Here is a 26,195-nt window from a genome sequence, read left to right as displayed (position 1 = left end):
GGCCTTTAGGGTTTACACCTCTGATGAACCCACAGTTGATGTTATTGGACAGTGGACTACCCTGTCTGACTAGCAAATTCAGCCCATTTTCTATGGGCCTATGCCTCATTAGATAATCTAACCAAAGAAGGAGAAACAACCATAAAAAGAGAGTTTTTAGAGCATGTCCATCCGTTGGTGTCCCTAAACATGCCCTTTAATACTGGTTTGGTATTGAGATGCTTTTATAAAAAGTGGATAAAAAAAAAAGTTAAGCTCAAAAAGGTGTTTGATAAACACTTAAAAACAGCTTATTTTTACAGTTTGGGTGAAAAAAAGTTAAAAACGTGAAGCAGTAAAAATGAGTTTATCCTCACAGCACATCAGAAACAGTTTTTTTTCAAAGCAAAGTAATACCAAACCATCTCTTAGTCCCAAAATTCACTTCTAGCCGTCTAAAAAATAGAGAGCAAGTGGTGGGCCGTGTGAAGCTCGCCTAAAAGATCGGGCAACATATGTCCGACCTTGAGCAGGGCCCTAAACATGCCCTTTAATCCCAAAAAACCACTTTCGGCAGTCTAAGAAAAAGAGAGCAAGTGGTGGGCCGTGTGAAACCCACCTGAAAGTTCGAGCAACATATGTCCGATCTTGAGCCCGCTGGTAATGAGCGACATCATCATGACGTCACTAAGTGGGTCCGGTGACTAAAAACTAATCAAGAAAGAGATTTCCAACGGTAGGCGATGACTTTGGCTTGCGCATGGTATATTAAGCTTTATATCTATGTACTGATATCAGGTCGATGTGGGACAAGTACCAGCAAGCGGTTCTCCCTTGACTTGCTCATCTCTATATGGAAGTTCAAAAATAGTCCTATCTAAATCAATTTGTAGTTTTAAATACCAATGTTTGAATTTGAAGTTTATATTCTTGTGCAGAAACATTCAAAATAGGCAAAATCAAGACTTGTAGTTTCTCTCTGACCGTCAAACTCTATGTGAAAACAAGTCAGAACGATAAGAATAAGACCAATAAAACATATATATATATATATATATATGAATGGTATTGCCCTTTCCCTTGTCCTTAATCTTGTCGAATGGTTGTTAAAATGTTAACTAGTTTAGAAAAACAGACCAGAATTTGATCGAAATGGCCGGCAACAGAGATATGCAAAGATAACGAAAAAAGAGATTCAAGGACACATGACTACTCCTGAGTCAACCCAACCGAACCGGACATTGAGATGCAGATTGCAGGGAGAGATGCATGCATGACCATATTCTCGACATGCATTGTGCTGCTCATGATTAATGTTTATTTATGTATCTATTTCAACAAAATACAAAGATTATTATTTGTTTGATAAAATGAAATGCGTATCAATTGCTAACGAGAGTCGGTTGAGCTAAGATCAAGACTTAGGTTTGAGTTCTACTGCAGTCAATCTCTCTTAACGCACGAGTTGTGAAAATCAAAATAATGAGCTAAGAGAGTCATTCTGTAAGTTATCAAAGAGACTTATGTTATGCTTGATTCTGAAATAGGTAACCTCCCTCGCTCTAAGCTTTTTGTAACAAAAAAATAATAATTTAAAGTAACAATTTAGTAATATATCAGTGGGTGGTGGGTCGTGTGACAGCTTACAAGGTCCTGCTTGAAAATTGAGAACCATATCCTTACGCTGGTTAAAAATATTAGTAATTCCTATTTAACTGTTTAATTAACCAAGTTAAAAGTTTACAAATTGAATCATGGTTTGCAAGCAATAGTAACAAATTTATTCGATTAAATTTCAAAAGTAAATCACTCTAGCAAAAACACTTTTCATAAAATTGCTGAAATTAGGGATTTTGAAATTTAACCTTAAAACCTTTATATTTTTTAAGAAACAATCTTTCCTACAAAGGTTTAGGACTAAAAGTTTGAAAGGATTTTTGGGTGCAAGAAGCAACTAGACTTGACGTGTTATTGACAAAAATATTTTTGGCAGAATCGCTTAAGAGCAAAAGTGTTTTTTTTTAGAGTAAATTGTAACAATGGTCCTTTAACTTTAACTCAATTGGAGTAATTGTTCATCAACTAAAAATTCATTATCATTGATCTCTTAACTCATCAAAACGTGCAACTATGGTCCCTCAACTAAAAATTCATTACCATTGGTCCCTGAACTTTAATTCAACTGAAGAAATGATCTCTCAACTTTAACTCAATTGGAGCAATGGTCCCTCAAAATTTAACCCAATTGTAACAATGATCATTCCAACATAACTTATTTTGACAAAATTTTGACAAAGTTGACCAAAATGACTATAGCTACACATTTTGATTAGTTAAAGGATTTCAATTGTAGCAATAGTCCTTCTAACATAACTTATTTTGACAAAATTCTGAAGAAGTTGACGAAAATGATCATAGCTACACATTTTGATGAGTTAAGGGACAAATAGTAATAGATTTTTAGTTAAATGATCATTGCTCCAATTTACTCTTTTTGTACGACGCCATCCCAAACTGACGGTAACGGAGAAATAAACGGAGAGGTTTAGGGCAGCAGAGAGCAGGGTGGAGGAGGAAGAGTGGTAAAAGAGCAGGGTAGATGAGGAACAGTTCCCTATATTCGCTGTCATCGGTACTCATGAAAACCAACGCCAATGCCCTCTCTTTCTCTCCCTCTCTCTCTCTCTCTCTCTCATCATTCTCTCAACTCTCCCTCACTTTCTCTCTCCCTCTGCAGAGTTTTATATAAGAAAATCTTTTGCTTTCATTAACAAAGCTTTACAAGTCAGTAAACAATAGATTAAAGTTGCACAGACTCAGAGAGAGCTAGAGAGAGAAAGGGTAAGAGAGAGAGTGAGAGTTGAGCGATTCTTTCTTCTGCTTGCATAGATGTTACATAAACAAGCGGTGGAAATATATATAATCTGGGCATTTGAGATCAGATCGAACCTCCAACTTGTTCATCTTTCAGTACGCACTTCACATTGTATTCCAACGATCGAGCTTTCTCATCATCCAGAGTCGACCCAAGATCGCATGCTTGGACTTAAATCTCAACCTTTGATTTGATCTTGCTTCTCCAGGTCAGTTCTATCTTTCACTTCCTTTATACACATTTGCATTACTGCTCTCATTCATTCATTTTCCCGTAGAATACAAATACGAATGTCTGTATGAACTCGCGCATCGTAGTTTAGATTAAATTAGACTATCGCTCGAACTCGAATGAAGAGAAAAAATGTGGAATGTAGATTAGATATTGCTAGACAATTCATGCAACTGCAAGCCATTGCTGTGATGTGATATATCATTTGCTGTGCTTCTTAGTGAGTGATTTCTTTCACTCAATCTAATTACCTTTTATAATTGCTCAATTGGTGATTGGCTTATTTACTGCGGATGGGTCCCACTCATGTTTAACCTTTTTATTTAAGTCCGTATGCCTGCGAACAATAAATTTTTCAGTGTACCGAAAATATGATACAATAAATGTTATAATACAAGAAGTGATTGGAATTTGAGGGGGATTGTACTGTTCATTTTTACAAACTTAAAAATAATAGGTATATACACTGACATTATACATGCTACTGTTAAATCGTTAATCGCCTAATAAGTTTATATGTCGCTAACTGTTTATACAGGTCTACCGCACAAATATTATCCATGATTTAGAGCGATCATTTTTGAAGTCATCATTGAAAGTTACACTTTAATTGGCTACTAATGACTGGACATGCATCTTCCTTAGTTCTCAAGAGATTCTTCAGTGTGTCGGAATACGTCTCAGTACACTATATATAATAATATAATTAGTTAAAAATTTAACAAAGAAATTTAAATTAATTGTATCAATATATTTCATATACCAAAATGTGTTCCCAGCAAAATAAAATTTTGTTCTCAGTTCAGAGTCTAGTTTCTCACATGTGATCAGTTAAACAAACGATTAGCTCAGATCCACCGTTTTTTATATCTATATACTATATACGTATGATTGTGATACTTTCTTTTTCTAAATTTGATTAATGACTTTAATTTCCTGCCATTGTTCTTTTCCATGTTTTAATTAATTATTATTAGTTTTTTAATCCTCTTTTCCCTCAGTCAACAACCCCAAACTGCAAATTCCCATCTCATCGTTTTTGGTTTTCGCATTCGAATCTCTCCCAAATTTAGTGTTGTTTCTTTCAAAATGATTCTTTCTGCTTTCTAGACCTGCCAATTGGGATGGATGAAACTAGATTATACGTTGCTGATACATTTTTTAATAAAATAAATGTCGTATTGCTGATATAACGTTAGAATTTGTTTGTATTAATATGGAGTTAATGTAGTCAGTTTTGTATGTCTGTATTTTTAAATTTTTTTTTTTCAATCATGGTCGTATCTTAGGCCCCATGTGAACTTCCGTAGATTAGAACTTAAAAATTAGTAGCACATTGACAATATTTTATTAGAACACGAGATTTGATAATGCTTCAAAAATGGTAATATTTTTTTAATTGAGATCTTCTTTGAATTTTTGTGTTTGGAGATCCCAATCGTTGAATAGAGAGAGATCTAAACCCTTGGTTTGGGTGATGTGAGTCAGAAAGATGGGCTAATGAGCGCCACATAATTTAAAATAATTTGTCCAAATTTTCGGGTTCTAGACACAAATCCGAAGAGGATCTCAATTCATACTTTGTTTCCCCCAAATCTACAATGTGGATCTCGTGCAATTGATGTGTGTTGATTTTGACAGTGCATTAAGACAATCAAGTATAGTTTTCAGTATACAGAAAACTCATAGCATCAATTTTATGGTAACATTTCCTTTCGAATTTAACTCTTGACAAAAGTTATACAATTTTATCTAATTGTCTTTTTTGGATAAAGAGAGACCTCCATTTGCTTTTTCACATGACTTTTGGCATGTTTTAGGAGAGATTTTTGGAACACAGGGATATGTTACATGCTATTATACAATTGGAGACATACTTGAAAAAAAAAAAACACTTTCCCCATACTTTATAATAATTGTGATGCACTAACTTGTGTTCCGAACATACTAAAAAATTTCTCTGTTTTAGAGCTTGATTCCCATCCCAACATTTTCGATTTATCCTCAACAAAAATGTCAAGTGCTTGACAAATCTTTATTGGAAGCTAAATAATAATGTTCATTTTGCGATTTTTGTCTACTTTAGTTTAAATTTTTGATATTATTATTTTCATAGTAATGTTCATATGCTTGTTTTTTGGACCTCTTAGATGTATTGTTAAAGTTTTAATAAATACCGCTCTTAGAAAAAAGAGAAAAACAACTCATAGGGTACAACGTTAAGGGACCTAGTTTTATTATCAAGCCTAAACTATTATAATTTTAGCTGTTTTATAAGATTAAATACTTGCTACCCTTCTAGTCGTGGTAAATTCAAACTTGGATATAAAAAGAAAGCACATAAATATCTCATCGTTTGTAAAATAGATAATAAATTTAATGTAAAAGTTGAATTGAGATCCTCTCCGGATCACTATATCTGGAGTCAACGGATTAAAAAATCCTAACCACTCGTTTTAAATCATATAGTTCTCATTAGTCAATTTCGCTGGTTCATCTCACACGAACTAAAAGTCCGAATCTCTCTCTCTCTCTTCAACAGTTCAAATTTTCTACTCTTTGAACTCTTAACACAGAGATCCGAGGAAGATCTCAACTCGTAAAAGTTGGTGTGGTAGGAAAAGTTGGAGTTATTATATTTAGACAAAAATTAAACTGATTGGTGGAAGATGAGAATGGAGAGATAGGACAGAACAGAAATTGTAAGAAAGCTGGATTAGGCAGAGACACGAAGTGATCATTTGTCTCACGAAAACACATTGAGGGAAACTTATTCATAAACTCAGGTTTTAACCTTTTTTCCTCCCCTTTCCATTTTCTACCTTACCTTTTAACCTCTCTCCATGCATTCATCATTCAACCAAAAACCCTAATTCATACCGCGCTGCACTATCGGTGTATATGTGCCCTTCTGTCTGTCACCACTACCACTCCATTTACCAATTTGCCCTTATGTTTTTCACAACAAGCATATAGGAATCCGGTTGTCTGAATTTGATTCGTGACTCAAATTTCGACCTACTATGAAAAACCCAATAACACAATTGTTCTTATAGGCAAGTTTGGTAAAGATTCCCTATTATAAGAACTAAACTCGCGAGATCTGTTAAGCTCGACGTTTAAATTTAGGACTCAAATTTTCCGACTCACTACGAAAAGTTTTAACCCTCAAATCTCTGCCCCACGAATGAAGTAGTACCGAACTGGCTCGTTCACTTTGCCTGTCATTTCACATGAAAATCCATCCTTGTTAATGGGGCACATTTGTCATTCAAACGCTTTGGTTTCATCTGCCAAAACTATTCAATAAACATTTTGTACATCTTTTACCCATTTGCATGTAAGTTTTACCCATAATTTCTGATACGGCATGGATATTTTACATTATGAACTTGTTTGAAAATGCATTTAAAATTACTAAAATCGTTTTTGGTGAATTTGATTTTGGGTCTAAAAAGCATTTTAATTGCTTTTTAAAAGAAGCATCAGATATGTATTTTTTACAGAAAACACTTAAAGTGTTTTTTCATGATCCACTTGAATTTTTACTAAGGATTGATTTCAAAAACATTTTTAACAAAAATCTTCAATTATTTTAAAATTACTTCCGAGTTAATGAACCATGATGCAACTCTCTTTCAAAACAATTCAATGGACCACTTTGCCCTTTTGTAATTTCCAAGATATGCATGAAAGAAAATAATATCTTCGCATTTTTCTCCTTCCACGTCCCAGTATAAAGCATAAAAATGTAGGAAAAACCCCTCCCCAGAAACCCGGGATCAAAATATACGCTCTTCCCGCATCGCCGTTGAAATTTACAAAATCTCTCATCTTTTGCAGGTTAGATAAAATCCAATGGATGACAATAACCCGCCTCGGGCGTTACGTAACCACCACGGCAGTTCGTCGTCGTCTTCGTCGTCATCGTCCGAGTCGTCCGACCATCGCGGAGCGTGTCACATGTCATCCGCGGGACACACCACTACAGCCACGCGGAAGAGCCGGTACGCCGTGGACGACGCCGCGGGGGACCGGATCGAGTGCACGGGGAGCTACTGCAAGTCGTGCTGCGGTGCGTTGATCGCGGACTGCGTGGCGCTCTGCTGCTGCCCCTGCGCGGTGGTGAACTTTCTGACCCTGGCGTTCGTTAAAGTGCCGTGGATGGTGGGGAGGAAGTGTTTGGGACTGGGGAAGAGGAAGGGGCAAAAGCGGGAAAACAAGAGGAGAAAATGCAAGGAGGGTGGGAGCAGTAAAAGAGGGATTGAGTGGGTGGTGGAGAGAGGGGAGGAGGAGGGGAAAATACCTGAGGTTTCACGGCGCGGCGGGTACGGCGAGGAGGAAACGGAGTGTGGCGGGGCGAGGCTGGAGGCGGAGAGGGTGTGGCTAGAGTTGTACCAGATTGGACATCTGGGCTTTGGGAGAGTTTCCTTTACTGGTACTCAATCTCTGGGTAATAAGGGGCAATTAGGGAACGTAAATTAATTGTATACGATTATTGTTTGTGTAATGTAATTTAATTTGTATTCAATTTTGCTATCTGTTTAATAGTTTCTTATTCACATAAGAGAAATGATTTACGCACTCTTATTTTCTCGTTCAGTACTCAAGTCTTTTGTTAGCTTTACAAGTGAATATATCACAGGGGAATTAATAGGCTAAAACAACAAATGAGCAGGAGGAGAAGAAACTGCAAGTGTGAAAATCACTAGCTCGTACAGAAACGCCAACTTTGAATATGCCGCAGTTTTCTCTAATGTTCATAATTTAAGAACTTTCTTGTTTCAATTTTGCCAATATGTAATTTTCATGGTGTTTACGTTTAAATTATCATATTTACCTTGAAATGGACAAGAGATTTTCAGTGTTACCAGTACACAATCCAATATAATACAAATGGTTGATTTTTTTTTTAAGTATTTAACCACTTGTATTATGACAGTTGTTAGATCAGACAATTCTCGACATATTTAAAAATTTCTCTACATAGATGAATTATAAATCACAAAAAATGGAGTAGTTTTGGAGAGAGACTGAGTGAGGATATAGGGAAGTTTGTGGCAGTGGGAGAGTGACAGGACGCGGCACGAGAGCAAGAAAAAACTGGGAGTTGGTTGCCTTTTTCTAGAAAATTAAAATAACCAGCCTTTTAATTACGGACAAGGATTGTCCGCCCTTCTATTTCTGATGCCTTCTCGTACCTTTTTATTTTGTGTGGTCACGGTTAAGTTACGTCAACATTTTATATTGATTTTTTTATAGAGATACTAAGACAAAAAAGAATAGTAATATAAAATATTGACGTGGCTTAACTGTGACCACACAAGCAAGAAGGCACGGAATGGCAGACAATCCTTGTCCTTCAATTACTCACATTACTATTCACATTTTTGTTTGATGCAAGGTGTTGCTATCAGTATCACCTGTGAACTTACACCAGTAATCTTTTCAAATCATGAGTTAAGTTGAGAAATGAACAACCGACGTCGGAAGCATTGACGCTAATGAAATGTTACGTTGAGATCTTTTCAAATCATGAGTTCAGTTGAGAAATGAACAACCGACGTCGGAAGCATTGACGGTAATGAAATGTTACATTTGTCACTGTAACATTTGGTGGGATTGAGCAAGATTTTTCGGTGTGTTTAGAATGGGAGGAGAACATCAAATCTTATTATACAATTAGAAAAATTATTTTTTTAAGTATCTCTTTAATTGTATTAATTTATGACAAATGATGTTCTGCCCTGTGTTTCGGACTCACTAAAAAAATCTCTCGGTTGGGGAATGATATACCATAGATTAGAAAGAAAAACAAAATGAGTTAACGGTATTCTATTTTAAAGAAAGAGAATTTGGCTAAATCACACGATTAACCGTAACCTTAAAGAAAACATTGTTTATCCACCTAAGGAGACGCTGTTTGACGATGTTTTCAATGATTTAATGTCATGTCATCAGTTACTTGTTACGTAAATTTATGCTCACACATATGTAAATAATTATGTAATTAAAGTATTGATAATATTATTTCTATAAGTGACTTGTTGATGGTAAATTTATCCACATACTTGTCAATATTGAATTATCGAATTAGTTCATTAAGAAAAATAGAACAGAAAAGAAAAAAAAACAATGGCGATGGAGTAATTAACCAGGTTTAGACCTTAAATGACTCAATTAGACGAAAAAGACTCTTCACAACCAGAGAGGGATGCTGTTCGGATCCTTTCCTCTTAATCCATCAAATCAGGGATCAGACTATTGAAATTTAATTCAACAGTTACAAACAGGTGGCCACTTTAAAAGTTATAATAACTTCAGCCGACAACTATAAACATGAAATCACTTTAAAAGTTATAATAATTTTAACCATTAAATTAAATTTCAATGATATAGATTTCCTTTGATGAATTAGGAAAGGACATGGGCCCGTCAATTTTTGACAAGCCATGGCATGACACGCTTTTATATGCTGCCGCGTGGCACATTGTCAGTAACTGAACAGCGTAGGTTAGCACCCTTCTATTGGATATGCCCTATCCTACGCCAAGATGCGCGATGTGCTTAATCGGGCTTACGGCTGCGAACCCACAAAACGAAGCAAGTCATCCTTCAGTTACCGACTTCATCAGAGAGAGAGAGACAGTACTGTGGTTCCAGACAGTTCGAATCGGCAAGCGAGTCGACTCAGTGTCGTAAGCGAAGCGAAGATGGCAAGCGAGCCAACCCGGATAATGCTGGCAGTGAACGAGTCGACCATCAAGGGCTACCCGCACCCCTCCATCAGCAGCAGGAAGGCGTTCGAGTGGACGCTCCAGAAGATCGTGCGCTCCAACACCAGTGGTTTCAAGCTCCAGTTCCTGCACGTCCAAGTCCCCGATGAAGACGGTCATCTCTCTTGCTCTATCTTTCTGTTATTACTTTTGTGATTTTCGATTTTGTAATTGTGCTTGTGCTCTGTTTGGTTGCCGAGAAAACGGAGGAATTTGAATAGAAAATGAAAGGATGAGGAAATTGAAAGCGTAACTGTAATTTTCTACTGGAAATTAGTGAAATAAGTGAAATAATTGGATCAGGAGGGTTAGGGGTGATTGGCTTCGCTATCAGTAATTTGTCAGTGTCATTTGGTTTGTAAACTGAAATTAATAGGCGATGATTGTTGATTAGATGTAATCTGCTGCGTAATTAAGCAATTTTCAGTAGAATTTGGTACCGAACGGGAGAACTTGATAGCATTTTAGTAGTCTGATCACTTCTTTCATTTTTTATAGTCGATTTTCTAGTTCGTTTAAGCGGCGAATATTTATACATTGACTTCCAATTTTGAGTTTGATTGCGAGATCTGATCATTTTCTGTGCAATTTAATTTGTTTATGATTGTATGTCCTATGTTTGCTTTGATAGGGTGACTTCATTTCTGTTTTAGTATAGCGTGCTTCATGTATTTTCTCGTCATGTCAAAAGGCATTGTGTGACCCAAACATCGTGATCATGATCATAATTGTTGTCGATGCAGTTCTCTACTGTCAACTGTGAGCATAGCATAGAGAAATTATGATCCCGAATTGGTATGAGTTCATTGCTGTATGAACAATGTCAATCACTCCAGCTATATCTAATTGAGCTTCTATTTATTCTTGTTGATTTGAGCGTGCTTAGCACTTCATTTTGATTGTCCGAAAAGCCGTCCAAGCTTTTTTTCCTTCTTAGTAATGATGTGATTTTAACCCATCTTCCTCGCTGTGCATTTGCTGGCAACTAATTGTTACTGATAATAATATGTTTTGCCCTCTTTCTATAATAGGTTTTGATGACATGGACAGTGTCTATGCATCGCCGGAGGATTTTAAAAACATGAAGGACAGAGACCGCGCCAGAGGGCTTCATCTGCTGGAGTTCTTTGTTGACAGATGTCATGCAATTGGGGTACAGACTTCTGTGTTTTGGGATGGAGGGCAACTATAAATAATTCCATCCGAAGAATACTGAGTTGTACTTTGAGATAACATCTACATGTTGGAATTATCGTAGGTTGCTTGTGAAGCATGGATCAAAAGAGGGGACGCCAAGGAAGTAATCTGCCGTGAGGTGAGGCGTGTCCAGCCAGACTTTCTGGTGGTGGGCTGTCGGGGGCTTGGACCTTTCCAGAGGTAGAAGTCCTTACCTTGATATCAACTGTTCCTAGCCTTCTTAGATTGCAGACGTCCTTTTCTCGCATCTTTTGAAACTAGCGGATAATTGGGTTATATACCTATCATAGATAATAGGAAACTTTAACGGAAAGCTCCTAGTACTAGTTCACTTTAACGAAAAATCATATTTTTATACTAAAAAGTCAATTCTGGTACTATTCACTTTACCTTTTATTTTGTTATTTTCGTTAAAACTCAAGGTTTTCAAGCTCTTTTTATTAGTTTTCCTTATAAGGCTAATCCAATTTACTAATAGAATTTCCCTTCTCTCTTTTATGTGCAGGGTTTTTGTTGGGACTGTGAGCGAGTTCTGTGTGAAGCACGCTGAGTGCCCCGTCATCACAATCAAGCGCAGTGCAGAGGAAACACCCCAGGATCCTGTCGATGACTGAGCATCACCGGAATGTGTATTCTCTGTTTCCTTATTCCGTCAATACACTCTTCGGACACCAGACACTTGTACCTAAATACCAACTGGGAACAAATTAAATGTGTTGCTTCTGTCGTGTGAATTTAAATTCTTCCAAATCATACGCAGAGGGAATTACGCTAATATGTACGATGAAACTTGAGTAGTAGTTCGTGTTGTACCGCAATCAGTTTGGGCGCTCGTTTTCGAGCTATCATGTTCATCGTCTAGTATTCGGCTTAACACTCTCTTTCACTTTGCCATACTTATTCATCACTGGAACATTATCCATGTTGCTTCTGCATCTCCTCGAAAGTTTGCGCGTCGTTCCGTTCGGAAGACCGAAGAAAACTGAAATTTACATCAAACATAACTCCTTTTGATATCTATATTTATAGGCCAAAGCAACTAGTTACATAGAGTTATACTAACTTCGCCTGCATACGCGCTCGCTCACTAACTATATAACATGACTGGGATTGTGTGCCGAAACAAAAGGTTCAAATTACCCTAGCAGAGAAGCTCGTCTACGACGACGACTATACCATCGTGCTTACCGTCCCCAACAGCTCCTTTATCTCGCTCTCCAGTTTCGATTTCGTCACATCCGACACTTGGCCATTTGAATCACCCAGCATTGAGGTCATCCTCTCCAGTTTCTGCTTGATTAAGTCGACTTGTGACGCCTCACCAACAGCGGTGGGTGGCTGTGAAGCTAATGCCTGGGTTCTGGTCTTGCCTCTGGACTTCTTGGCAGGAGCAGAATTGGATATTTCACTCAGCTCGCGAACCTTCGAAGCAGCTGCCAGATTATGAAGCCGGAAAGTGACATTGGCAGCTCCGAACGGACTGTCATTTTGCGAATGGTTGAAGGCCTCTTGTGCATCGGCAAATTTTACAAAGGAAACACGAGCGCAGAAATTGGTGTAGAACATCTCTGTTTCTGTTTCGTCCAGCTCTCCGAATTTACCATAAATCTTGATAAGATCGGATTTTGTGGGGAGAGAGGACCCAGGGCCAAATGTCACAAAAAGGGATGCCGGTGAAGCTGTTTCATCGGTCTTCTTACGCCTTTTCTTCAAATCCGGAGTTCCAGAAGCATTCTTTGATTTTCGCTTACCAGGCTCTGAACCTGATGTCTCAGTAGCTTGCCCTGGTGTAGACTTATCGGACTTTGTCTCACTGCTCTTCTTGGTTCTCTTCTTCCCAGATTCAGTTTGCTTTTCTGTGATCTGATTTCGGTCTTTCCCCATTGAGCCAGGTTCAGATTCTAACTTCTTTCTCTTCTTATGCGGTTGCTTCTTCTTGTACAGTTCGTAGTTGGAGCCATTGTGATAAATCGAGTCTCTGAATATGGCCACGAAATCCCCAACAATCTTAAAGGATTTCTTTTCTACTCGAGATGATGGATTAACAGCTGCAGAGCGGAGTCCAGATAGCACTTTATGAGTAGATACATTAGCCTTCATCGGATCAATGCTCTTCTCATCTTCTGAAGGTTTTTTCGAACTCGAGCCACCAGTTATCTCATTCCCAATAAGTTCTGTAGAGTCTTTCTTCTGTAATGTCTCCGTGAAAGGACTCAGAATCTTCGGTGACCCAACAAGGTTGTCATTAGAAACTTTCAGAGATTCTACTTCAATGTCTAGACTCCGTTTTCCAGTCTTAGATTTATGAAGGGAGGGGACAAGTACTTGCTCCTTTTCCTCTCTCTTGTCGAAGAGGGGTGATCAATTTGGTCCTTCATGTCAGTTTGTGAACCGCCACTGCGCAATTCCTCGTCTCTTGAAGCAGGACTATCGCCAGCTTCTTCTTTGGTCTCGCCACCATTGCCATCAATTGCAATACGTTCATCCTTCTTCCTGCTCCTTGTTAAGACACCCTTCTTAGTTTCACTAGCACCATTTTCAACACTAGCAAGTTTTTTCATCTGCGAGCTTGTTGGCGTCTTTGAAAGCTTGGCCCTTCTCTTTCCGGATTCAGAAGTCAAATTACTCTCACTATGATTCTCGCCACCTTTCCGCTTGTTCTGTCCAGATGATGCCCCTGCTTTCTCTGAGGTTGCTCCTTCCTTAGTTTCCGCCTGAATATCATCGTCTTCTTCCATAAGATCAGCAATGCTCTTCTGCTTCCTTCTTTGGTGTTGCCTATTCTCAAAACCTTGAGCTGAGCTTTCGTTTAAAGGTTGATCAGTTTGTCCTGTTTTTCTGGGAGAAGAAAACCAGTCTTCAAATGGCCCTTGGACGGGACATCCACCTCCCTCCAATCATCCTCGAGACCAGGAACTGGCTGCGCTTCGATGAAAACAGGCAAACGATACCCTCCTTTTGAACAATAAAATGCAGACAACCAACTCTTTAAAGCATTCAGCTCAAGCTCACTAGACATGGACATAACTTCTGCAACACGTTTTAACTCAGCAAGAAGCTCTGCTGGCTCAGAAACACAATCCAAAAGCTTCCCAACCCTGCCTTCTGGCACACGAACTCCTTCCTTAATTCCGGCATTTACTGCCAACGGCCGACCAACCTCACCCAGGAACTCTTCCTTTACACATATACAACTCATCTTCAACCTCACAAGCCTTCCAACCTCATCCACAGCCTGCTGCACAGCATTAACAAACGCCTTCGAGCTACTCTGCCGAGACATCTCCCCAAAATTCTCCTCAAACGGTTTCAGCTGCGAAGAATTGCACCAAGCAAATGTTCCGTCCCCAAAATACGCCACCAGGAGCCTGTCTTTGGCCTTCAATTTCAGGGCATACTCCGAAGCGTCAGAAGGATCACAAATTTGTGCAGGCCACCACGGATGGCTCTTAATCTTTCCCCACACAAAATCCCCAACAAGAAACTCATGTCCCTCATCATCCATGTCCTCATTAATCTCCTCAGTTTTCCCATCCGGATCTCCTCCAATCCCATCCAAACAGCTCCCATTCTCTTCCATCTCTCCGTTCACATCAGTCCCGGCCTCAAGAGTCTCAATCCCATCAGGGCCTTCTCCAATCCTATCCAAAGAACCCCCATTTTCTCCAACCCCTCTTCCTTTCCCTCCACTCTCCGCCTCAGCACCGCCACTCACCGCCTTCTTCTCGTTACTCCAAACCGACTCCAACTTCTCAACACTCCCCTTCCCTTTCAGCTGTACCAAACCCTCCTCAGCATCAGATACATCAACGTTCAGGCTCCCAAAACTCCTTCTACCGCCGGCACTTCCCCGACCGGACCCACCTGAGCCAGCCCGGCCCCCACCCGAGTCGTTCACAACTTCCCTGATCGTCTTCTCCTCTGGAACTTCAAGCTTCTCCGGTCCAGGTGCAGAACCCAAATCCTCCTCCAGGGATATAGTAGATCGCGTCCCCACCATTCCCAATTCCTGGAAAAATATTTTCCCGGGAAAATCAAGCTCAAGCTCAAACCTTGATTTCACAGCTGAACCAAATCATATACAAAAGCCAAAACCCAAAAACGAAAACAAAAAATTATGTAAAAATCAGCACATTCTAGGGTTTAGGTTTTTGCTTTTGCTTTTTTTTTTTTTTTTTTTTCACGAAAATTAGGGAATTAATATAAATTATACAATAACTAAATGTATACAAACATATACAAATACAATATATATTATACAACCGAAAAATAAAAACAAAGGGAAATTATATTACCTGAAGAAACCAAAAGCTTCAAGCTTTATTTTTATTTGTCAAACAAAACCTGCAAGCTCCGGAAACGATTCTTTTTCTCTCAGAGAAAAACTACGAAAACAAAAGAATACGGATTTCCGGAATCGAATTGAATTCCGGAAGAGAAAAATCCGAATTCAAACTTTGAATTTTTTTAATACGTTTTGTACGTGAGACGGTGAGGGGGAGAGAGAGAATTGGCGGATGGAGGGGGGGAATATCGCGGTAAAACGGGCGAGAAATTGGCGTGAGGCGGTGGTGGTGGTGGGAGCTCAGAGAGTGGAGAAGGAGAGAGTGGGGGTTGAGACTTGAGACGACGCGGCTATTTCGCTTTTGTTGTCGTTTTCGAATCTTGATCTCCGCCGGATCTTTTTTATGAGAGTTCTGAAGATTCGTCAATCTTGTTCATTTATCGTATATTGTGCGATTATAAATTATTTTAAAATTAAACAAACATATTTGACAAAAACTAAATGAATATGATTTACGAATCTCAAAGATCCTCACCAAAATGATTCAGAGAGAATCCTGTTGGATAGTTTTCAAACAGGGACCAGACTTCTCTGCCCTCCCACTTCCCCTACACTCATATCTCCTCTTATTTTGTACGGTCACGATTAAGCGACATTAACGTTTTATATTGATTTTTTTATAAAAATAATAAGATAAAAATTAATAGTAATATAAAATATTGACGTAACTTAATCGTAATCACACAAATATGAGAGAATGTGAATGTATGGAAAGTAGGAGGCAGAGAATCCAGATCCTTCTACCAGAGCGGTCATCTCGACGTTTTGTGTACGGTCAGCTGACATTTGGGTTTGCCGAGGTGCCCAGGCGCGAGAGTCTGGAATAGGGACGTACTCGCTGTGTATTTGAGAGTGTACTTCTTGCTGTAGGGATTTCGAAGAGGAGCAATCATGATCGCAGGTTCAATTGCGGCATTGGAGACATCAAACGGCTGAAAAGCTACTGTGTTGTGACTTGAAATGAAAAGCCCCGGATTTTACATGGATGATCGCCACGTGTCCGTTGTATATTTTATTGAACAGAACCCACCGTAAAGGCGATGGTGATTGGTGATCCCAGCCACTACCAGTTTACAACTATGAGAGACCTTTCAATTTAGGAAAATTTAATAAAAAGTTTCAAGTACTGTTTACTTTAACGTAAAATCATATTTTTACATTAAATTTAGAAAATCACCTTTCAATTTAGGAAAATTTAACAAAAACTATATCATTTTTTTCATTTATATTACGCTTATTCTTAGCTGTGTATCATAGAACTTGATTTTGATCTTTTGCAACATGAAACTAAAAAATCGTCATTTTACTTTATAAAACTTAAAATTCGCTCCATATTACCTTGTTTATGTTAATATTGTCTACAAATTGTCAAATATGATGATGTAAATTAAAAACGAATAATGCTAAGTAGACCAAATTTTTAAATCAAATTCACAAACCAAAACCCAATAAGAAGTGAACGACTTTCTCGCAGTCTTTTATCCCTATCTCGCCGTCGAGAACCCATTTAACCTAGAATTTATCTCTCTCTCTTTCTTTTTCTAGACGCACTAAAGTCAAGTCAAAATTTTAAACTCATACACAAATTCTCTCTAAAGACTCCCTTTTTCCAATACTTTCCAAAAAATGTCTGGATAACTGAAGGTGAAAGATAAAAGTAGCCTGGAAAAGGTAGGGCGAGATGCTGCCGGTATGGTCATGGACTCAAATCCGTCAACGAGCGCGCAAGCGGCGAGGCAGAGAAAGCTAAACAGTAGAAATAGTTGTCTTGGACATGTGGCCTTTCCAGTGGATAATCTTATTGGGTGGTGGTTCTACCACATACATAGTTTAAATGTCTGATAGGTAAATTTAGCAGAAGTTTAACGAATTCAAAGTAAAGAAGGCAATTTGAAGTAAATTTTGAGATTTCAAAAGTAAAATCACGACTTCTGAATTTTAAAGAGCAAAGTAAAATAAAAATCGAATTTCAATAAACGTGCATAAAAATGAGTCTTTATATTATTACACGTAATGTAACGTTTTGTTTTCCGGGTGGGCGAGTACATGAGAAAATCTCTCATTCTGTTGTTATTTGTTCATTAGCTTAATATCCACGCACGTGGATTCAGCCAATCCATTGGACCGTCATCAATAAACTTCTGTAAAATGCAGCTATGATTTGACATTTAGGTGTTTATTAGTAGTAAAAAGGCTACAAAATTAAATTAATTAATAGATTGGGTCATCGGGGTCATCTGCCTTCGGCCATCTACCTACCATTATACCAAATTTTCATTTTTTTTTTTTTTTTGTCATGGGATGTATACAATGACACGCATTCCACAATGAAAAGATAGATACATAAGTTATTCGTAAAAGAAAAATATTAATTCCCCACATTGACATTCAAAAGATTATATGGTTCGTTAACGATGGTTTGCTCAGTTGGCAAAATTTATGTTTTATGTCTTACCTCATTAAGCTTCGAGTCTTGTTGTCAGCAATTATCGTTGGTACGCGATTTATAAAATTCTACTCTAATCCCATAACGATGGCTGCTAGCAATAATTGTTTTGCTTTGTCTGGGATGAACTCGCAATGATTCGATCAAAAAAAGAAAAAAGGAAGCAATTATCGACATGCCGATTCCAATAACAGAAAGAAATATGGGCTTTTTTGGGCAGGTCAATTTCATGGTACTTGTACATGAAGATGGATGATGAAATAATGCGCATACCCAATTGCGTAATGAAATTGGACCAAACAGAAAGCTACACTAGAGCATCTCCTCATACCCAATTGCGTAATGAAATTGGACTAAACAGAAAGTTACACTAATATTCCATAGTGATCAGATGTGCCAAAATTTACCATCTCTAAGCTAATCAAATTATACTATTAAGGTTTTAAAAGACGTTATACGCTAAGCGCTAATCGGTCAGCGGACTGGAGTCTAGCGCATAGGCGGACTATACGGATTGAAGTAAATATATTGTATTTCGTGTAAATAAGTATTTGTTTATACTTAAAATATATATAATTTCATTATTACCTAGAAAATAGAATGATATATATATATATATATATTATAAAGTATTGGAACATAATAAAAATATGAGGAGCAAACATATAATGTGTATTTATTTAAGTATTTAATAAGTCTTTTACAATTTATTGGAAATAATAAAATGCAAAAGGAAAGTTATCTATTTTCTATTTAAGTGAGTTGCAACATAGGCAGGTGTCTGGACGGCATGGACGGGCTAGGCGGTCTAGGCCAGCACCTCAGAAGGTCTAGACGCCATTTCTTAATTTTCAAATGCCCAATCATTAATCGAAATGGTAGCCAGCCTCCTAATGCATAAGTGGGGCCTAGGCATCGCTAGGAGAAGATTTTTAGATCACTGCTACTATCAACCACTGATTTTGCAAAAAATAGCAATGCTCCGATATATGGTAATGTACCGAAACATTGGAGTAAGGGAGCCTGACTGTAAGTCCGATTTCGATTTCGAATGTCTGCGATTCCGATTGCATTGCATCCAATTCCAGTGCGATTAGCGACAATTCCAATGGCGTAAGCTCGCCTACAAGCCAATCTTACCTCAGATTTCTTAGTCACATTGAAGCATATCGTCGAACACCTTCCGTGCAGTTTTGCGCCGGCTGCTATGGCTTCACCACTGGTACCATGTTAATATAAGCACATATTGACTTGTTATCGATACTTGAGAATATCAACATTATCGATACATCGCTGATAACATTAGTAGATAACATGCAAGTGAAAACGCTAAAAATCCAAATAAAACTACAAAAAGCAAAGCAATCAAATATTTTTTTTCACCTTAAAATTACAATTACAATTTCCAACTGCATTGAGAAAACTGAAGCAAGAGAGCAATGACATATCTCTAAACACCTAAAAATCCGAATAGAAGTACACGAAAACAAAGCTCATTTGCTAAAACCCCCCAAAACCCGATTAATTAAGAGCGCTAATTCATGATTAAACAATGTTAATCTTCGCCCCCGCGGCTTCCAGCTGCTTCTTCGCCTCCTCCGCCTCGTCCTTCGAAATCCCTTCCCTGAACTTCTTCGGCAAACCCTCGATCAGCTCCTTCGCCTCCTTCAGCGCCAGGCTCGTCAACGCCCTCACCGCCTTGATCACCGCGATTCTCGCGTTGCTCGGGACCTCCTCGATGACGACGTCGAACTCCGTCTTCTCCTCCACGACGGCGGGGCCCTCGCCCGCTCCTGGCGCCACGGCCACGGCGGCGGCTGGAGCGAGGGCAGCGGCGGAGACGCCGAGCTTGTCCTGGAGGTAGTCGACGAGGATGCGAGCTTCCTCGAGGGTGAGGCTGGAGATGTCGCTGCCGAGCTTCTCGATCTTTTCTGGGGCTTCGACGGCGGCGAGGGGGCGTATGTGGGTGGCGCGGTGGGTGAGGGTAGGGTTTTGCGGGTTGAAGGGGAATTGGAGGGTGGGTTTGGTGGAGTGGGAGGGGAAGGAGGAGGCGGTGGGCGTGGCGGGGTAGGAGGGAGTGCCCAGAGTGAGTGTGGAGAGAGTGGCAGCCATTGTTGCGGAGCTTTTGAGGACTGAGAGAGGGAGAGAAATGGAGAGTGCGAAGAAGATAGGATAAGGAATTGCGGAACTAAAATGTCCATGGGAGATATTGTAGGTGCTGGGTTCTTTGGTTGACGGTTTTACCCTTGTTAATTGTGAAAATTTCCCCAAAATCGCACGCTAGTGTTGCCGTTTTAAAGGGGTACAAAAGGTATGTGAATGGCATTTTAAAAGGGTAAAAATGAAAAATAATTCACAAAAATAGGACGCAGGGGCATTCCGAGAATCGAACTCGGGACCTCTCGCACCCAAAGCGAGAATCATACCACTAGACCAAATGCCCGCTTGTTAACTTAGTTTTATCATTTATGGACTAGTTGAAATAAGGAATCCAGACACTAGTAATGTTTTCTCACTTTGTTTTTATTTAAGGAGAAATTTGTCAGTGTATCGAGTTTACAGCCCAGCACATCAAGTGTCAAAATATAATTCATTAGAATTTTTTTTTTCAACTTTCCAACCAATTGTATTTTTAACTTTGATATATCGTATCGAGCTGTATTCCTAACACACATAATTTTTTTTTTTTTTTTTACTATCGACCTTATCTTTTTCTATTCAAAACCTTATCTGTATGGAATTGGTTTCTTACCAACACCTTTCACTAGCAACGGGGAGAACATATGAGGTTATGTTAAAGTGCAACCATGAGGTGCAAATGTTGGTTAGGCTAATTGATTATACTTAGTGTAAAATATATCATTGTACTAAAAAAATCCTGCTTTTTCTAAAAGAAAAAACATACAATGAAGCATGTTGATCTTACCGTTTGTAATAAAAGAAAACGTACGTTGAAGCACTTGAAACGAGAAAGACAAAAATTGAAAAGAGATTGGATCTACCGCGCATGATAGACATTCCTCTTCCGACTCTCACAAAACAGAGTTTTGTTGATTTGAGATCGCACATGCTAGCAGTATTTAAAATCAATATAAGTGAAAATATCGACATGCAAATTTATAAAAATATATAATTCTTTGTATTTCATTAATTATTTTCAACTACAGTTTTGCTTCCTTAATAAATACGATCCAATATTTGATGCATCTCTCAATCTCTACACCTATCAATGCCACACAACATGTCAACAACACGGTTATATTACATCCCCAAAACATTTGCTCACCACCTCCGGCGCTTCCTTCCGTACCAATACGCGAACGCTGCTATCGATGCAGCCACAACAACGCCGGCGGTTGCATGAAAAGCGTATATCGGCCTCTCCAGAACAATGCCAGAACTGATAATATCACGAGGCGGTGGTGATGATGGCGGTGGTTCCTGGCTAACAGTCACTGCAAAACGTAAACCCTGCCTTTCCAACTCCGCTAGGTCCTCAACTTCTGGCTTCAGCTTGGTGGCCTTGGCTATGGCTTCGTACTCTTCCTTGGTTCCACCTTCAAGAAAAGACCCGACAAGTTGACCTTTTTTTACCCAATAGGCCCCGAATGTGCCTCCTGAGAAGTCTCCGAAATGGACTACATCTCCTACATTGTCCCCGTAAAACTGCCAAGACAGGGTGAAGACTCTTGAGTAAAAGAATGGTAGGTAGTCGAATTCGTCAACTTGGTGTCGTTCCATGATTGCAGTAACAGCATGTCTTGCGGATTTTCTTGCCGAGTCAACGTGTTCAAGCCTTCGGGACTCGCCAAATACTTTGACTGGAAATGTAGCAACATCTCCCACTGCATAGACTGAGTTATTGCTTGACTGCATATTTCCATTCACTTTGATACCACCTTTCTCCAGCGTAAGTTGACCTTCAAACAGGCTCGTGTTTGGACGGATTCCTATTCCCACAACAACCATGTCTGCAGGAAGACTACTTCCATCTCTAAGATTAACAGCAGTCACCTGTTCAAGAATTGAGCAGAAAAATTTAGCATCTCAATTGCGACATCAAATTCAAAGAAAATGTATCTTATACACATGGAACCAATGTTTCTCTATTTAAGAAAGTACAGAATTTGTTTCGACGAAAGCATCTCAATATTATCATGCCCTGAACATGAGGACATTTGCAGTCACTAACCACTCAAAGTTCATATGTTATTCTAGAAGAATTTTAACATTTACCTTTCCATCTGAGTCAATGTCAAACGAGGACAAAATGGTTCCTTTAACAAACTTCACTCCTTTGGATTTGTAAAATTCTTCATAAAAACTTGCGATCTTGGGTGTGAATAATCGGGCCACTGCAAAAAACAAAAGCATTCATCCATTTGCTTGCCTAGAACTCTCTCACACAAATAAAACAGATGCCCCACAACATACACAGAAAAAAGATGCGATTATGTTTGCTCTGCATCAGAATAAAAGTACTTACTGCAATGTTCTTCTGGAAAAACCATCGTTACATTTATCCTACTGATCACCAATGATGCAGCACACTCCATTCCAATGTAGCCACCACCAATTACAATAGCATTCCCGCCAGATGAAGATTCCATCAAGTTGACAAGCCTATTGGCATCAGCCAAATCTCGCAAATAACACACATTTTCAGAATCTGATCCCTTGACTCCAAATTCTTCGAGCTTCAGTGCCTATTTTCAACAGACAAACACATATCCATTAAATGAGGAAAATGAATTTTCCTTAGCATTCTATCCTTCGAAAATAACCTTAAACTGGTAGCATTCTATATTCTGAAAAATAATGTCCAATGCAACCACATTAACTCAGATGTAGAAAAGTTAATTAGCACGTTGTAGGTCTACGACAACATTTTAATTCTTCAAACCGGTATTGATACTCCTTTACTTGATTTCGTGGTACATCAATACTGCTTATATTTTAATTGAGTGTTTCCATTGTACTACTTTTTGCACTGACATAACATATACAGCAGGAAAAGCAAGAAGTACAATAAGATCAGTTTCAATACCCGAGCACCTGTTGCAATAATGAGAATTTTGTAACTTATAGTCTCCCCAGATCCGGTCAGTAGTGTCTTGCGTCTCACATCAACAGACTTGACTCGAGTTCCAAGAACTAATTCGACCCCTATAAAGAAGAAGATAATAACAATTATTCAGTTTATCTACTTCGATTTCAATTATAAAGCACCACAGTTTAGTGACTTTATAGCACATAAGCATCACAAATATTCTAACAACATGATGTCAACCCCTAGAATTCCTATTAACATATAAAGTTAAAGAAGCAAGACGTCATAGAAACTTACCGTGCTCCTTATACCACTTTGCAGTTAACCTTTCCTCATTGGCACCAACACAAGTGTGAAATGATGGAAGGCGTGCAGGCGCTGCACATGAACACAATTTGCAAGAATTAATTCAATGCGGAATTGAAGAAAAGAGTAAATTCAATGCAGAATTGAAGATAGATATGTGTGAAGAAAATAAGTTTGAAGGAATAACGATGTCCTTCTGCTCTTTTTTAATATAATTGAGTCATCCGGAGACCAATCAGTAGAAAACTGATTCAGCTTCTCAGATACAGACAGTTGAAAGTAAGCTGGAAAATATTGGCATTTGGATTACTCAGGAGATTGAAAATATTTTCTTCGTAATCAGTAGGCACTCATGTTGGTGCAATTGAAGATGTTTTATACCTTCTGGAAGTAGAAAGCCTTTGCTTAAAGCAGGTCTCTCATAAGGTGGAACCTGAAAAAGATATAAGCGCAACCCTTGAATTCCCGATCATGGAATTTATCCCTTGCGTTACAAAATCAAATCAACAAAAGAATATGATGATGGTGGTTACATGTATCGACATAAACCTTATTCTTTCTGGTTTTGCTATACCTGACATTGTTTTGAAGCTTATAAGCAGTTCACAAGTTCGATTAAATCTCTACGATACATACACCATCTTCCGTCTTCCCTCTTCCCTTAAAACAACTTCGAAAAATTTAGCTAAAAACATAGCACTGTTTTGTTTGAAAAGTTATGCAAAGCAAGAATTTGCAATAGATTCCGAACACTACGAGTATATATCGTGTGTGTAAGAGTGTTCATAGGTCCAACGGTCCACATTGTTTAATCCAATCAGCTAATACAATTTGACACGAAGAAAGTTGAGGTTCCAATCGCAAAAACCAATTGGATATGCAAGGTTGCTCAATTTTCCGATGCAGGACAACTCTCCACATCCTCACACGCTAAACAACATTTCAACACAAACCCAAATTCCAGAATTTGAAATTATATAAGAAATCATGTTTCTTTTCCTGTTTTCTCCTCAAAATACATAGCTAAAGCTTAGAAATTGCACATATACACATACACACACCCATATATACACACATATATATATATATATATATATTAATTATATCTATCAGACATATAATTATCAGCTATGAACAATTGAAAACGTGAAGAAAAATGGAGGGAGGAAAAGGAAACTCACTGATTCTTCAGAGATGATGCAGAGTTCACCACGGGAGATGCCTCTCTTGGTGAATTCAAGAGCTGCATACCCAGCAGCCACCCCTCCTCCAAGAATCACATACACAAATGCCCTTCCCATCTCCCCTTATTTTCTCTCTTGCCCCCTCCCTCCTCCTTTTATTTATCTATTTTTTTTCTGGTGTGCGGAAAATAAATTTGAAGAGATTGAATTTCCGGTTGGGAGAGCTTTACTTTGAAGAAATGCTCTCCCAAGAAAGATGAACAAAGTTGAATGTGATGTCAGAGAGGAGATCATTTGAGAGAGGAGAAGAGAGCCGCCTCCTTTTACCACTATACCCCCGTCCGGATTTGCTTCTGGATACCGTTGGATGGGGCTTACTGTGGGACCCCCCCCGGTTTAATCGTGGGAACCTTACTAGAGCAAATCACATGATTCGTTGAATTTTGATAAAACGGTTACAATTATTATAACTTTTAGAGGAGTCATCTTTTTGTAGTCGTTAGATCAAAATCCAACGGCCCATATGATTTGCTTAGTAGTCTCAGGATGCTAAGCTCAGGAGATCATCAAATCCAGAAAAAAAAATCTTCATCAGATCCTTTTTCCTGAAAATCTAAGAATCTTGCAATCGTATCCGTTCATTATTCATCATATATTCTAAGGATCGTATTCCAGCGGAGATCCTTTTCCTTTCTTTTGTTTTTCTGGGTCAGGTCAGCGAGTGGTGTGGTGACACGTGGAGACATGGGTATGATGCCATGTGGTGGTGGATAATATAAAGAGTTTGTTGTTACTGGGAAATTGTGAAGAAGATTGAGGAGGATGAGGTTGGATGGAAGGAATGGTGGATTGGATTGGTGTGTGTTTCTGCCACACGTTCTCTCCTTCAACTTATCCTCTCTCCTCTCTCTCTCTCTCTCTCTCTCTCTCTCTCTCTCCCCCCCCCCCCCCCCCAATATTTTGGTTCTTGCATTTTTAGATTGTATGTTCTTCAAAATTTTACGAGTATCGATAACATGATTTATATTTTATGCGCAATTTAACTTACATTTTATTGTTTTAAGTTGAGATCAATTACAATTTCATATAACATCTTTAAAGTATTTGAATCTCATATATTTATTTATCATTTGGAATAGTGAAAAAACCTCTAGGTTAAGTATTTGAAATTTTTAGCTTTGTTTTTATATATGACATTACGAAGAATCATCGAAGCAGATAACATCTTGTCTCCATGAAACTTTTAGATATAGACGGCTGGGACAATATTGATGACTAAACCAATAAATGAGGGACAAAATAGATGAATTTAGAACATAAAAGACTAAATTAATGAATTCACAAAACATAAAGATAAAAATCTATTTTTTATCCTTGTAAGTGAGATGTCTTAGGTTCAATTTTCGTCAAAGAAAAATTTGAACCATATTATTGCTGGCCCAGTATGAGACTTAGCCTACTCGCCCACCCTTTTAGTATAGACAATGTCGTTTGTTCAAAAAAAATAAAAAATCGAAACATCATACATGGTATAAAATTCCAAAACAAATACCAAAAAAAAAAAAAAAAAAAAAAGAGTAAAAAAACCAAATACCTGAGGTCAAACCTGGCCCAACTACATTCCAAGCAAACAGAAGTTGCCATACTTTAGCTATGGGCCTTGTATCATGTCCATTTTGTATCTCCAAACCAGAGTCCAGCTGTTCCGTGGGCCATGAAAATCGATCACCCAAAGCCGGTTAAATATTATAAAGTAATTTCAACACATTATTATTTTTTTTTTTGGTTTGAATTTAACACCCTTAT

The 26,195-nt window shown here is 38.4% G+C and overlaps 5 protein-coding genes and 1 non-coding gene across 7 annotated transcripts; 2 read left to right on the top strand and 4 right to left on the bottom strand.

Annotated features, from left to right (window-relative positions):
• The first annotated feature begins 2,709 nt into the window (after positions 1-2,709).
• Positions 2,710-7,993, top strand: LOC103965862. The gene is made up of 2 exons (XM_009378952.3): positions 2,710-3,062; positions 6,929-7,993. Exon 2 carries the CDS (start codon positions 6,944-6,946, stop codon positions 7,568-7,570), a length of 627 nt encoding a protein of 208 aa, XP_009377227.2. The 5' UTR covers positions 2,710-3,062; positions 6,929-6,943; the 3' UTR covers positions 7,571-7,993.
• Positions 7,994-9,638: 1,645 nt separating this feature from the next.
• Positions 9,639-11,932, top strand: LOC103965843 (universal stress protein A-like protein). Its single transcript, XM_009378935.3, is given in 5 exon segments — positions 9,639-9,730; positions 9,733-9,976; positions 10,893-11,014; positions 11,120-11,238; positions 11,564-11,932. Coding segments are annotated over 5 exon segments (678 nt in total). The 5' UTR covers positions 9,639-9,646; the 3' UTR covers positions 11,673-11,932.
• Positions 11,933-12,046: 114 nt separating this feature from the next.
• Positions 12,047-15,716, bottom strand: LOC103963962 (PWWP domain-containing protein 3-like). The gene is made up of 4 exons (XM_048579345.1): positions 15,354-15,716; positions 13,871-15,067; positions 13,451-13,772; positions 12,047-13,409 (listed from the first exon to the last, which is right to left on the bottom strand). The coding sequence occupies exons 2-4, from the start codon at positions 15,056-15,058 to the stop codon at positions 12,229-12,231; spliced, it is 2,691 nt and encodes an 896-aa protein (XP_048435302.1). The 5' UTR covers positions 15,059-15,067; positions 15,354-15,716; the 3' UTR covers positions 12,047-12,228.
• A 3,488-nt stretch (positions 15,717-19,204) lies between these two features.
• LOC103965841 (50S ribosomal protein L12-1, chloroplastic-like) lies at positions 19,205-20,036 on the bottom strand. Its single transcript, XM_009378931.3, has one exon. The coding sequence runs from the start codon at positions 19,959-19,961 to the stop codon at positions 19,395-19,397; it is 567 nt and encodes a 188-aa protein (XP_009377206.2). The 5' UTR covers positions 19,962-20,036; the 3' UTR covers positions 19,205-19,394.
• Positions 20,037-20,220: 184 nt separating this feature from the next.
• On the bottom strand, positions 20,221-20,292 carry TRNAP-UGG. Its single transcript has one exon. It is a non-coding gene; the product is annotated as a tRNA-Pro (tRNA).
• Positions 20,293-20,970: 678 nt separating this feature from the next.
• LOC103965840 (monodehydroascorbate reductase 4, peroxisomal) lies at positions 20,971-24,682 on the bottom strand. 2 transcript variants are annotated; one of them, XM_009378930.3, is made up of 7 exons: positions 24,387-24,682; positions 23,587-23,638; positions 23,197-23,277; positions 22,897-23,015; positions 22,336-22,555; positions 22,086-22,204; positions 20,971-21,863 (listed from the first exon to the last, which is right to left on the bottom strand). In XM_009378930.3, exons 1-7 carry the CDS (start codon positions 24,504-24,506, stop codon positions 21,132-21,134), a joined length of 1,443 nt encoding a protein of 480 aa, XP_009377205.2. In that variant the 5' UTR covers positions 24,507-24,682; the 3' UTR covers positions 20,971-21,131. The 2 variants fall into 2 exon arrangements, with proteins under 2 accessions (XP_009377205.2, XP_048434841.1); XM_048578884.1 differs by lacking the exon at positions 24,387-24,682 and adding an exon at positions 23,780-23,790.
• Positions 24,683-26,195: the final 1,513 nt, after the last annotated feature.

The sequence above is a fragment of a genome, unplaced genomic scaffold (genome assembly GCF_019419815.1).
Source record: "Pyrus x bretschneideri cultivar Hongxiangsu unplaced genomic scaffold, Pyrus_bretschneideri_v1 Contig13, whole genome shotgun sequence".
Taxonomy (NCBI): domain Eukaryota; kingdom Viridiplantae; phylum Streptophyta; class Magnoliopsida; order Rosales; family Rosaceae; genus Pyrus; species Pyrus x bretschneideri.
The sequence above is the reverse complement of the archived record's forward strand: the minus strand, read 5'-3'. Positions and strand labels throughout refer to the sequence as shown.